Raw genomic sequence first — 13,655 nt, 5'->3', positions numbered from 1 at the left:
GATACTCCAGTACTCTGAAGTGATGTTATAAAACTGTGGTTCCCAAAAGAACCATTTAACTGATGCTTCCTAAAGGAACAAACCCCTTCTGTAAATGAGAGGTGCAACAACCTTTAAAGTTAAGGAACCACCTCATAAATGTATAAGATCATGCAACAAAAGTTTCTTGCTAAGAGCTGAATGAGCTTTTAAGGATGAATATTTCTGTAATTCACGAATAAAAGTCTGAATAAGAGTGTTTGCTAAATGCTGTACAAGCATGTATGATGTAGAATGATGTAGAACTGTGAAGGTTGGAATCAAGGGGGAAAAAAAACTAGATTTTAAATACTCGGTGAGGAGAAACCTGGTGTATAAAATGTAAAAAACTGCACAATTCTAGAGGCCTGCTGTCAACCTATTAGTCTCACACTTCTAATACTTTAATACTTGACAATAGTACATGACAATGGAAATCTTACAGTGCTACACAGTAAATTGGGATACAAACACTGAAAGTCTACTTTTTTTGCTTCTAGGTGAAAAATTCCAGAAAGATTTGAAAAGCCCATTGATCTGTGATCTCATGTTAATGTTCAACAAAATTATGCAACAGTGAATTCTTAAAGGTTGTTTATTTGCTCACACACAACACAAACTCTGAGCACTTTGACTGCAACTGTATATCTGCAGTCCTTTTTTAGAAATCCACAATATTTAGCACGCTGAATGCTATGGTAGATGAATGTACATACCACACAGCACAACCTTTAACAGTGAGATGAGCTATTCTGCTTTCTTTCCTTTTGCGAGACACTTTGGCTGTAATAAAAAGTAATAACAGATTTACAAATTATAACCACAGAGAGATGACAGCTGACTCAGAAAGTGAAAAACCCAGATCACATACAGCATGTATGTGAGAGAGTGTAGAAATCAATCATGTGCTCAGCTAAAGCTGGAAGATTTGATACTTCAGACGAATGGAGCCAGAGATTTGGGCTGGAAGCCATGGTGTTCTTGGTGGCTCCTACATGTCTGAAGTTCAGATCTTCAGCAGAAAACTCAATCTAAACACATAATGCGTGTTTTTGTTTAGAGCGCTATTATTTGTTTGTGCGGCTCCCTTTTAAGCATTTTATTCTCATAGGATGAAGCTGTCACAGTGGAACGTTTTCCAGTGTTTTGAGGGCTTTAGCTCAGACGTCAGTAATCTCTTACAGTTGAGTTGAACAACTGTGTGTCTGTGTGTGGTTTATGTGTGCGTCTGCGTTTTTTGACATTAACGCAAGGGTGGTGGGTTTCTGTCTACAAAGATTCATGTTTAAAAGAAAGGGAGTACATGTATTCTGTGCATATTCCGTGTTTGTTTTCATGTTTTTACAATAAAAACATGGCCTTACTTTGTGGGAAAATCAGTGGAAAAACCTGTGACTACCAACACTGTAACTGCATGTTTTAGGTAAAAAAATGGTTGATGGTTAGGGTCAATTTTTGGTTTAAGTTTATCATTAAACATAGGTACATAATATATATGGAATATAGTATTGGTAGTTACACATATACAACAAAATCGGCCATTATTTTTTTTCATATGTACTGAAATGGATATCTTACATCTGGGACATCTATCAGTTTCATCCCATTTCTAAATATTGTACAAAAGCAAACGTGTATAAAAGACCTCTGCTGACAGACAGCATTAGACATAGGAGTGCCTACAGAAACATCTATCTCAGTGGCGTCAGGGGTCCTCTCCCGTTTTATGCTGGTCCCACTCAGGATTTCTTGAGTCGGCGTAATCGGGATATTCTGGGCACACTCCGCTTCTCCTCGGCGGCCAATCTGGAACTAATACAGGAGCTGGAGGATACAGCCTTGACAGATAGGCCTCTCAGACTTGCGGCCAGTCTGCTTTGGTTAGTGTGTTTGGCGGGGCTGTTGCTGAGGGGGAGGTGCAAGGCCTGTTTTCCATGTGTAAGCAGCACCTCTTCCAACATGCGCTCGGAAGGAGCTTGCGCAACAGTACTAGGGTGATTGGGAAAGGGGCCCAGAGTGGAGCTCCGCGAGGAAGCCATGGTGGAGCCACTGTGCGTTCCAGTGGCAATGAAAGGCTCGCGAAGACACACTCTTTTGGCCTTTTGATGGCTGGGGCTGCTTGGGTTGCGTCTTCTCCTGCGAGTTGTCTCCTGATTTTGTAAGACAGATTCAGAAGCATGGTCTCCGTCATTTTGCTCTGGGAAATATTCAACTTGGCAGTCGTGGTCGATCTTCTCAGTATGATTATCAGTACTTATTACCTAAGAAAAACACACAGTAAAAGCATTTTAAATGCAGACAAAACAAACACAAATACCATCCATACTTTAAGGCCTGTAATGCTGAAACGCTTATCAGCTTGTAAGATAGTTATGTTAAACATTCTCAGTAACTACACAATCTAGTTGCCATACTGCTAGTACTTTTTTGTACTTTGGAGGCATTTAGGAACCACAGTAATTCGCCATAAAGTGGCAGACCATGTTAAGTTACAGAGCAGGGTAAGCCGCAGAGCATAATAGTCACTTCTGCTGCTATAGCTGCAAGGGGGGAGGGGACGCAAAAGGTATATTAATACCAATTTTGCAAAAACAGTATTACAATATTCTCTTAATCTCATAAGAAATGTTACATATATTGCCTAAATTCAAGATGCTGTCACTTGCCAAGATGCTGTAACTTGTCACTTCTTAGTATCACTGTAGCACTTACCTTATTTGCCGCATAATCTCTCTGCATTGACATATCCTTTAATTCATTCTGAGCAGTTGCTTCCTGAACCAGCGCCACGTGTACTCCATCAATCGATGGCTGTGTTAGCGTGCCCCCCTGGTTCTGGTCCTGGTTGTTAATGGCATGTTCAGGTTCTGCTGGAGGATAGGCGTCAACTTGCCTGGCTCTATAAGAAAGCACACTTCCATGTTTAGTGAAATATTCTGGCATCATTTAGACAAACTGTATAATCGGCATCCCATGCTGGAAAGAGTTGCATCAGAATGGTGCTCACATCTTTTGAAGGGTGGCCCGCTTTGTTATTGTGGAGCTGTTTAATGGATCTAGGGTTTCTCTGGGGCTGGAAAAATATCCCGACCTGCTTTGTCCACTCTGCTCCGTCTTGAAAAAGACAAACAGTGATAAAAAGAAGAAAAAATATTATCACTGGCTTCCTATGGAAATGGTTAGCTCAATGGCAAAACTCTGTCACTACTACAGCACCTGAAACACAATCCCTATGGTCGACATGGGGAGAATCTAAACAGTACATGGTATGAGAAGGAGAGGATTGTGAGTGGGAGGAGGGAACGAGGGGGAGAGTAAAACAGGCTGGCTTGATATGGAGAAACTTTAATGCAACTTAGGTTTCTCGAAACTTACATGAAACTAAATTCCATATGCAGTTCATGATGTACAGCCCCTGCAAATCCCCAACAACTCACTTGGAACTTGTTTTTAAGCTCTGCAGCAGTGAATAGAAAACTGTAAGACATGTTTCATAAAAGAGCCAAACAAAATGCAGAAATGATTTCATGTGATCATGTGAAATGACACAATTTTAACCAACACGATCTTAATCATTAACAGCTAAATTCAACAGAAGATGAAATAATGTTTATTGGAATTAAGTTGCTTTCGCATGGTAAATAGTCTATCCGTGATAGAATGATATGATACGGTAAATCATGAAGGAACACAACAAGCTGCACAAAAATGATGCTTCTTGCAACCTGCAAGTAACTGCATGACAGTTTTATCATGTAAATCCAGCAAAGAATAAGGGAGTGGGGGTAAAAAAAGTGAGAAGCAAGAAAGGAGGGAGAGACATAAATTGTCCTAAACAAAATCCATTGTGCTGACTTGTATTAACTTGGAGATATTTGATGTAGTCATGAGAACGGGCCATGGGGATTGCAGTGTTTTCACTTGGTCTCTTGGGCACTGCCATCAAAACAAAAGGAGAATGCCTCTGTTTGACTGCCAGCACTTATAAGATCAGAATGATGTCTTTCCTCTCTAAGCCTGCAACATCATGTTCAGTGGGATATGCTTGCACACGAACATGAAAAGCAGTTCTGTTTTTTCTCGCTCTGAAGTAGCACAATTACACTGTCAAGTAGTTAAACATAGAGCAACTATGAAAAGCATGAGTCAAGCTATTTATATGAATCAATACTGCAATTCAGGAAAACATGGTCAATTTATAGTCAACAAAGTTAATAATGCTGACATCTCACACGTGATTCTGGGGTGTGAGAAAGGCTTAATACATTTGTTTCACATGCAAATTGAGGACTGTACAGGATACCAGTCCAGTAGAGAAACATGCATAAGACAATAATAAACAACAACAACAATAATGATTGACCTGGCACTTCTGGCAAAACAGTGCTTTACTGACTGATTTGTTTTGTCAGTAACATTAAGTTCCCATTATAAGATGTCTTACATTCAAGTTAAACAGAAACATATAATAAAATGATAAATAGAAATAAGAACAAAAAGAATAATTAAGCCACTTATAAAGTAAACCAGCTGAACTGTTAAACCAGGGATGTTTCCAAAATCACTTCAGAGACAACTACAATTAGGGTGAACAGTTAAGAACAGTTTCAACTGTAAAATATGTTTCATAAAAGAGCCAATTAATGGTTGGCAGTTGCATTCTTTCTTAAGCGGAACGTTAAACCCTAATATGTTGTGTGTGGGTCAGTGGTGCCAATCACGATGCTATCTAACCACTATAAAAGTATAAATTGTTACAACACAATTACTTAAACCTTACTATCTGCCAGTTTTCTTGGCTGGGCCCTTAAACACATTTGTGTGTATCCACAGACAAAAACAAACGCTTTGAAGTTCTCAGTCTTATTGCATCCATGCTAGAGAAGAGGCAGCAATGAAGAAAGAGAGGTAGGACAGAATACACAGACAAAAGTGGGTTATTGGATCTCTCCAACGTGTGCCTTCAACAGAGCTAATGAAGTTCTATCAACAGCCTAATCCTTGAGCGAGCAAGAACAGAGCAAGTGCTTGTGATGGTGATCTCTACAGGTACAGGATTATTGGGCAGTATTTAACCTACACAAAAGCAAGCACCTTAGCCAAAACCAATTTCATAAAAGACTATAGACTGAGGGACTACCCAAACAACAAGGTAAAGACAAGCAAACAGTGCAAAAGTACTGCTATAAGTATACGTCTGTCAGACTATTATGCTGTCGGGGGATGTGCATGGAAAGTCTGTTAATCATTCAATGTTCCAGTATTCAAACATTAAAATTACTATACGTGTATTTGTTAAGTTTCATCATGGGAACATTTAAAAAATATATATTGGTAAATCTAAAATGGTAAAATTGGTAAATTTTATATTTTAAAACGTGAGCTTTGCTCATATTTGAGAGAATGTACAGTTGTGGCACCAGTTTTGTAGTATTGTTTCTGTACAGTAGATCTGAAAATCAAGAACGTGATATAAGTGCAGACGTTTAGCTTAAAGGGGGGGGGGGGGGAGAGTTGAAGAACTGGCAGATAAGCAGGTGGTCTGGTTCCTCATTATTTTTTGCCTATGTGATGAAAACTATGAAGGTTTTTAGAGTAAAATTTGCATTTGGTAGCTGTTCAAGGAAATTCTCAATACATGGTTCAAGAGGAATCAATGCAAGTGAAGGTCATCATTAGGCTTAAAAAAAAAAGTGCTGACTGATGACAAAAATGCTGACTTAACATGAATTTTGAAATGTACTGAGGTATACGTTCAGTGTAGCAAATGTCACAGAACCACACAGAAAAACTGAGTAGCTTTTTATTTACTAAGGACAAAACTCAAGACACAAACAAATAAACAAGCAGCAACTCAAGGTGGCTGCAGTAAAAAGCACAATAAAAAAATACAATTGGTGATGTATGTGGTTTCCAGACTTCAGTCAGTCACTGACTGCAAATGACTTGAATCCAAGTATTAAAATAACCATAATGGTTTCTTTCACTTTCTTTCACGTACATGTTTAAATGTTTGTGGATGCCCCTCTACTCTGGAGCAGATACGCAAGAACCTACTGGCACCATGACTAACGCCAGGCATGGGCTAAAGGGGTATAAAGCCCTTCCCTGTAGAGCAGTAGAACTGTGTACTCTGGAATGATGATGATGCTCCATTTAATATTTTCGGGATGAGTTTAGGAGTTGGGGATGAGGTGGTGCCGGTGATCATCCAACAGCCTGACCTCATCCTAACGCTCTTGCTGCTGAATGCAATTAAAATATAGGAGAAAGCCTTCCCTGGACAGTAGAGACAGTCATTCCAACAAAAGCAGGATAAACTCTTTTTTTAATACTCTTGATTATACCCTTAAATTAGCAGTCATAAAACCCCTAATAAAAAAAACTAATCTTGATTCTAGTGTATTGTCTAATTACAGACCCATCTCCAACTTAACATTTATATCCAAGATATTAGAAAAAGCTGGGGCCCAACAACTCTGCTTATACCGGAGTAAAAATGACATGTATGAGAAATTCCAATCTGGATTCAGACCAAATCATAGCACAGAGACAATCCTAGTGAGGATTACAAATGATCTTCTTCTTGCCTCTGATCAAGGCTATGTATCTTTATTAGCCCTACTAGACCTTAGTGCAGCCTTTGATACAATAGATCATACTATATTACTAGAAAGATTAGAGAAAATTATTGGAATCACAGGAACACCCCTATCGTGGTTCAAATCATATCTAACAGGACGCTATCAGTTCGTAAAGATAAAAGATTTATCTTCAAATTACACAGATTTTAGGACCACTATTATTTACATTATACATGTTACCACTGGGCTCAGTTATAAGCAGACATGGCGTTCATTTCCATTTTTATGCGGATGACACACAGCTCTATATATCAGCCAAACCTGATGATAAATTTAGATTACAGAAAACTGAGGACTGTGTAAAGAATATAAAACTCTGGATGTCACATAACTTCCTTCTTCTTAACAGTGACAAAGCAGAGATTCTCCTTTTAGGTCCAAAAGACACTAGAAATAAACTTAATGTTAGACTTGGCTGATGCTTCCATTATTCCATTATGCCACCCTGATTAAAAAACAAATCAGTTTTCCATGGAAAATGAATCATAGTTTCAGTAGGCCTGAATTATATCTTCACTTAAGTGTTAAGCTGCAATCAACCATTAAGGGTAGCATAAGTGCAAGAGCCTATTACAGTGTACATATATCCCAGCATGTTTGGGCAACAGTTCTGTGACTGTGAATACTTAAATGAGTATAATATTAACTTAAAAAGGCATAAAGTTAAAGCTTTTCAACATTTTAAACAAAGTGGTATATAGTGTAGTTTCATACAATTTTTGAGTTATAAAAAAAGGAGAAGAAAGAGCATAATGCAAAGGTTTGGGCACCCCAAGACATCTAAGCTCTCAGATACTTTTTACCAATATCTCAGACCTTAATAAGCTTGTTAGGGCTATAGTTTGTTTGCAATGATCTTTAGGAAAGGCCAGGTGATGCAAATCTTGAATCTTTATAAACACTCTCCATACTTTGTCCCAAAAATTAGTAGCCATGGGCACCTCTAAGCAACTGCCTAGCACTCTGAAAATGTGAAAAGATTATGCCCACATTAACAGCTATAAGAAGATAGCAAATCATTCACAGGCAGCTGTTTTCTCAGTTCATTATGTAATGGGACAGTGGAGGTTGTTTGGGGGCAGAACTTCATGAAAAGATCACCTCTCAAACTGTGAAGCACAGATATAAATCAACCATGCAGCTTGTGTTGCAGCCAGAGGCACAATATTTTTAATTATAGACGAACATCACACCTCTAGAAAGAAACTGAAGATGAGAAGAGGACGGCTTCTACAGGAGGATCCTAATGATGCTAAACACACTTTAAAATCCACAATAGCCTATTGGCAGAAGCTGAAGGGTTTGCCACTGCCCTCACAGACCCCAACAAAAATATCTGTGAAGAGATGGGCAAAAATTCTCCAAAGGATTGTGTGGAGGAATAATGGCCTGGAAAGGTTTTTGATTGGTTTAGACACTTTAGTTTCAGTTCAGGGAAATCTTACAGCTACATCATTCAGTGGCATTCTACAGAACTGCATGTCTTCAAGTTTGTTCCATCAGTGAATCCCTACAAGTCACAAAGTAAAAAAGCCTTCTCAGAGGAGTCGAGGCTGTGGTCCATATCCCCACTCATGCTTCTGGTATGAGACGTTGAACATGAATGTGAATGTGTCATGACTGTAAAACTTACACAGTTATTCAAAGTGTTCAAAATACAAAATATAATTATTCGGAATTGATATCAATCACAGTCACAACTAGATTATGTTTTTTTTTAAGTACCCATGCATCCCTACTAAAAAACACTTCTAGCTAATATTAGTACGACAGCCTTTATGTAGCTTAGGAACATCGCCAAACTAAGGAACTCTATCTCTACAGGTTGCAGAAAAGCTAGTACATGCTTTTATTACCTCACAGCTAGATTACTGTAATGCACTTTTGTCAGGTTGTTGCAGCATAGACCTCAATACTCTTCAATTAGTTCAAAATGCTGCAGCCAGGGTCTTTACTAAAACTAGGAAATTTGACCATATCAGTCCAGTTCTATCAGCACTTTATTGGCTCTGGGTTAAATTGAAAACAAAATTCTTCTATTAACACATAAAGCCCCACATGGCCTTGCTCCTGAGAATCTGCAAGATCTTATTACATATTATGAACCATCAAGAATACTTAGATCTCAGGGTGCTGGCTTCTTAGTAGTTCCCAAAATTCAGAACATCTCAGCAAGGGGAAAAGCCTTTTCTTATAAAGCCCCCCCCAACTCTGGAATAATATTCCAGATAATGTTCAGGACAATCTTTAAATCTAGGATGAAAACTCATCTGTTTAGTCTAGCTTTTGGAAATTAACGTTTCCCCTAAGATTGTAGTATACTGAGATGCTGGAGCTGTTGTCTCGCTGCTAGAATGCCATCACTCAGGTTTGTGGACGGTGGAGCAGATGGACGTTAGCGTTTCAGAGTGCTCCTGTGTCTGCGTTGCCTTCTGGCTCTCTACTTTTAATTAGGCTGTCATAGTCAGACACACTCTGATACTAATCAAACATTCTCCGCTCTACATAAATCCTCTCAGAACTAACTCTGTCTCTTTACCTTCCCAGAGTAAATGGTCACCCAGCCAGACCTGCTGAAAGACTGCCCTCTGAGGTCCCCTCTACCTGCGTCAGACCAGCTGCCACCTACTAGTACAATCAGCAAGCCCCACCCCCACCACCAGATCAGCGGCACACCCTCCTACTGCTACCTGCCTAATGACCATGTTAAAACCTAAATGGATTTTTAACTTTCTGCCACAATTAATATTACCACTATTAGCCATAGTTACTCTCATTACTCCACCATCACTGCCATGACTATAAGTTATACTACACCATGATTATTATATCATACATAAGCAATGACTGCATCTCTCCTATAACCACTTTCTGTAGACCACAACTCATGTGACTAATCTCTTAACCCACAGCATGGATGACAAACATACCAAAGCTTAGAAAGTGTCACAATAGCTGTGTGCACCAGGACTGCACAAACAAATCACACCCCGCCACCATTCGCTGTCAAATTGTGACTTTCTAAACTGAGGAGTCATTCTCCATTTTGAAGGCTTCTATAGACAAACTGCCCACTACTTAAGGAACTAGCTATTAACGTGCTCTACACACTCAAGAGTTTAGTTTAAAGCTGGCACAGCATTTACTGACTGCTGCTTATCTATTGTGCAGCACTTTATTTCAGTACTGTTTTTACCCCCCTTTTTTTTAGTTGGCTGTTGGTCAAGTCACGAAGGTAAACAAATATGTTTTGTCATGTGAGAAAGTTCAGATCACTTTTCTCGTATCACTCTGCTCCAAACCACCAGAGAGGTTGAGTGAGCGAGAAAGCCACCACAAACCTCGAACCAGCCAGTCCCCACGACACATACGAGCCCATAGAACCACATCCTGGGGAGGAGAACACGAAAACTAGAGCCTTGCTTTCCTTGACTGGAAAATTGGTTACACAATCTGAACTCTGCACTCTCAAACTGGATCTCTCAACTCAAATTATTACAATTGGTGCTTTTATTGAAAGCCAGACCAAGACAGCGGGGAAAAAAAGAGGAAAAGAAAGAAAATTCCTTCAAGAAAAACAATAACAAATGATTTAACAGAAAAAGTACAGAGACCAATATGAGGCACGTATTTTGTACTTGATGTCTACAACAGAGCGAGTGGCTCTTTAGAGATTTCACAGCCATCTTAAGGGGGAAGGGCAGGATTTAAAAGATCAAAACAACATTAGGAATCGTCTGGGGACACAACAAACCAGCAGGATATCTAAGGGAGGGATGTGATACTAACCCTGTGTTCACCTCTTGACCACACATTACAAATCAACCTAGATACCCAACCAAAACACACAGCATTGAGAAAACCTCAGGCTCTTACAGCATAGGCAATAAGTATATATGAGTGTATTTGGGGTTTAGCAAATGAGTATAAGGTTTGAGGGCCAGCAAAAAACTTTATTTAACCAGAATTCAGTGCTGAGTGCTGTATTGCACAATATATCAGCACTAATATCATAACTTTCCATGCCAGGGTAAACAATTTAACTCTAACTTTTAAATACTTTCACTAACACCAAGTTTGCATTATGTGACCTGCAGTAAAAAAACAAAAAAAAAACAAAAAAAAAAACAACAAATCTAGCTTTAGACAGTACTGTGCAAACCAAAGCCCATTTACTTAATTTCTAAGCAACAGAGATATTTCTAAAAAGACTGGATATAAGACGATCTACCTGTATAACAAAGGCAAATATAATAATAATAAAAATAAAAAAACCTTTACCAATCAAACTGCTGAAGATGCTGGTGTGCTCAGGGCAATAAACAAAAGAAAATTCATTCAACATGCCATGTTCTTCCCACCCTAGAGAGTTTTAAGAGTCTAAATTTAAAGACATTTTTGTGGCTGTGGACTAGTATTTAGACAGACACTCAACTTCCCATGCACTACCAGGCAAGTGAAGAATAACACTTCTCACCATGTCCAGTTTCATGTTTCCAGTAGGAGCCCTGTCATCATCAGGAAGGCTCACACACACAACAAATCGCTCAGGAAAAACACGTAGTTCTGTAGAGATGGGAGGGAAAATACAACAAATAAATCTTCTTGAATTCAACACATTCAAGCTCAATGCAGCTCAAAGAGCGCAACAGAGAGACGAATACTAAAAATATCAGCATAATGGTATCATACTGATCCTTTTCATAGGTAGACAGATGCTACCAGCTGTAGTCAAATCATGACTAACCAACAGGAAGTCAGCAAGACAGGCCTTGGCAAGTTAAGACATTAACAGAAAGAACTTTCAGCATCAAATAATTTCTTTATTTTTTCTATTAAAAATGTATGTTGCAACCCTATTGTACACACACGCCTTGGCTCATAATGGAAACACGTAGACCTCTGCAAATAAAAGTAGGTCTTTGTTTTTGTTAAGAGCTTATGTTTCTATGAACTATGTCAAACTAATGATGACAAATCAATTGCTGTACATAGAGGGATAACATTTCATTTTAATTCATAAAAATGGTGTATCCAGAAAATGTCCAACACACACTCAACAGGGCAACTGTTAACAATGTGTCAATACATTTGACAGCCTTAAAAAGTTTTTTTTTTTTAGTAAAGGCCAATGGTTCTATTTAGAAGACATGTAAAATAACCCTTAAGACACTTAAATTTCTTTTTGCTTAAGTTCTTAAGTTAAAGGGCTCATTGGACTTGTGGAGAAATAGGCCAAATATTTTTACTTGGACATGTAGTATGCATGCAAGTTTTCAGGGCTGAAGCTTTGTACAGAATGTTGAAAAGTGGGTTGTATGTGTGGCTATTAAGGTCAAACCATTTTGCTTTGGTTAACGTTCACATGTTTTTTCCCTCCGATATCACTATGAGTTAACTCACTTCGACAGTGTTGTCTGATAATGCATCGGAGATTGACATGTCGCTTCATGAAGTATGCTGCCAGGAGAAGGGTTCGTCCTGCCAAATAAAACACATTTGTCTGAGGCATGGTAAAATTCACTGAAAATTCTCCTGATACCTGACTAACACTCTTATGAAATGGAATTTTTTCATAGCGTGCTTTCTGAAAGCTGATAACAGTTATGGTAGATTAAGATATGGCATTTAAACAAATGTTAATTTGCACATGACGAAAGAGAGACAGAGAGGGACATGAGAAGAAAGGAATCAAATGCAAAGCAGCTTCTAACCCAAGCTAGGGCCGCTTCTTGATTGGTAGCCTTACAGAGGTGGACCTCATAATTGGCAAATAGTCATGCATTAAAACGAACAAAGCAGGCATGATGTAGCACAAGCTACAGCAGGAACTTTAATAGTGCCCAAGACTGCCTACCTTTTGAAGTCTACCATAACAAGGCTGACTAAACACTGCAAGTATTTACAATCTCCACTGAGAGTGTGTTTTATGAACATCAGCCTGCACTCAGCAGGAAATCCATGTGGTGCTCTGCATTGTGACAAAAAAATGCTCTTATGTACATCACAGAGACTAAAAAAAATAGAATTAACCAGAACTGGCTCAAATATCTTAAAATCATATACTACCAAATAATAATAATTTTTAAATCAATTGAATCTTTGCCCCGTTTACATACTTTTACTACCCAATACTTGTAAATACACTATTGAATACATCAAGAAGGCATATCCACAGAAGCATAAAACATGAGAAAAGATTTATCCTAAAAATGTTGCATGTGAAAAAAAGCTATTCCCATTAAATTGGGGTCACCATTAAAGACCCCAATTTGACTCCATATAGTGGCAGACAAGTGTATGGACTGTTACTTGGACCAATGGAAAAAGATCACCTGGTCTGATGAGTTGTTTCTTTTAGGAACTTCTGCAATATTTACCTGCAGCAGCGTCACTTCACAACTGATAGAACTTGATCTGATGCTAACATCCTGGTGCCAGATTCCACAGATATCACCTTAACGCCTTCCAGTGATTCCAAGTATTATTACTACATAATACTGACTGCTGCTCATTAACTAAGGTAGTTGTTATTGTACATATACAGAAGTAGAATGTCCTACTGCACACTTCTGTATATGTACAATAACACCACCTTAGGTAATTTATGATGTTCAGTGGAAGACAAAAATAGCCTAGTCCAGTGGGGCATCTATCCACCTGGCAGCCAAAAGGGTATTTTATTCATCTTGCTGTCTGAACCCTTCACTCTATGAGGAGGCCAGCAAAATGACTTCATTCAGCGTGCTATTGTAGAGGTAACTATGCACTCATTCTGTTTTAATTTAGGAGGCACCAGGCCGAGAGACAAGAATCTACTAACCATGCTCTGTCATTGTGCTGGGAATGCAAGGCAAACTGGGGCAAAGACAAACCAGTGTTGCCTAATCTGAGAGGAATCTGTCGGCGAGAAAAGGGCTCCATGCAACCATGCAAGCTATCTGCTGGTGCTGCTGTAAACAAGCAAACAGGCATGGGAATCCATCAGCTCAG

The 13,655-nt window shown here is 38.8% G+C and overlaps 1 protein-coding gene across 1 annotated transcript in view; it reads right to left on the bottom strand.

Moving 5' to 3' along the window:
* Positions 1 to 617: 617 nt before the first annotated feature.
* slx4ip (SLX4 interacting protein) overlaps positions 618 to 13,655 on the bottom strand; it is a 43,258-nt gene continuing 30,220 nt past the window's right edge. The window contains exons 5-9 of the mRNA XM_072670291.1: positions 12,066 to 12,143; positions 11,140 to 11,228; positions 3,026 to 3,132; positions 2,731 to 2,917; positions 618 to 2,279 (exon numbers count right to left, since the gene is read on the bottom strand). Of these exons, the coding sequence (XP_072526392.1) occupies positions 1,758 to 2,279; positions 2,731 to 2,917; positions 3,026 to 3,132; positions 11,140 to 11,228; positions 12,066 to 12,143 (983 nt within the window). The 3' untranslated portion in view covers positions 618 to 1,757. The remainder of the gene's footprint in view (positions 2,280 to 2,730; positions 2,918 to 3,025; positions 3,133 to 11,139; positions 11,229 to 12,065; positions 12,144 to 13,655) is intronic.

This window comes from Salminus brasiliensis, chromosome 24 (genome assembly GCF_030463535.1).
Source record: "Salminus brasiliensis chromosome 24, fSalBra1.hap2, whole genome shotgun sequence".
Taxonomy (NCBI): Eukaryota; Metazoa; Chordata; class Actinopteri; order Characiformes; family Bryconidae; genus Salminus; species Salminus brasiliensis.
This window is presented reverse-complemented; position numbering and strand designations above follow the sequence as displayed.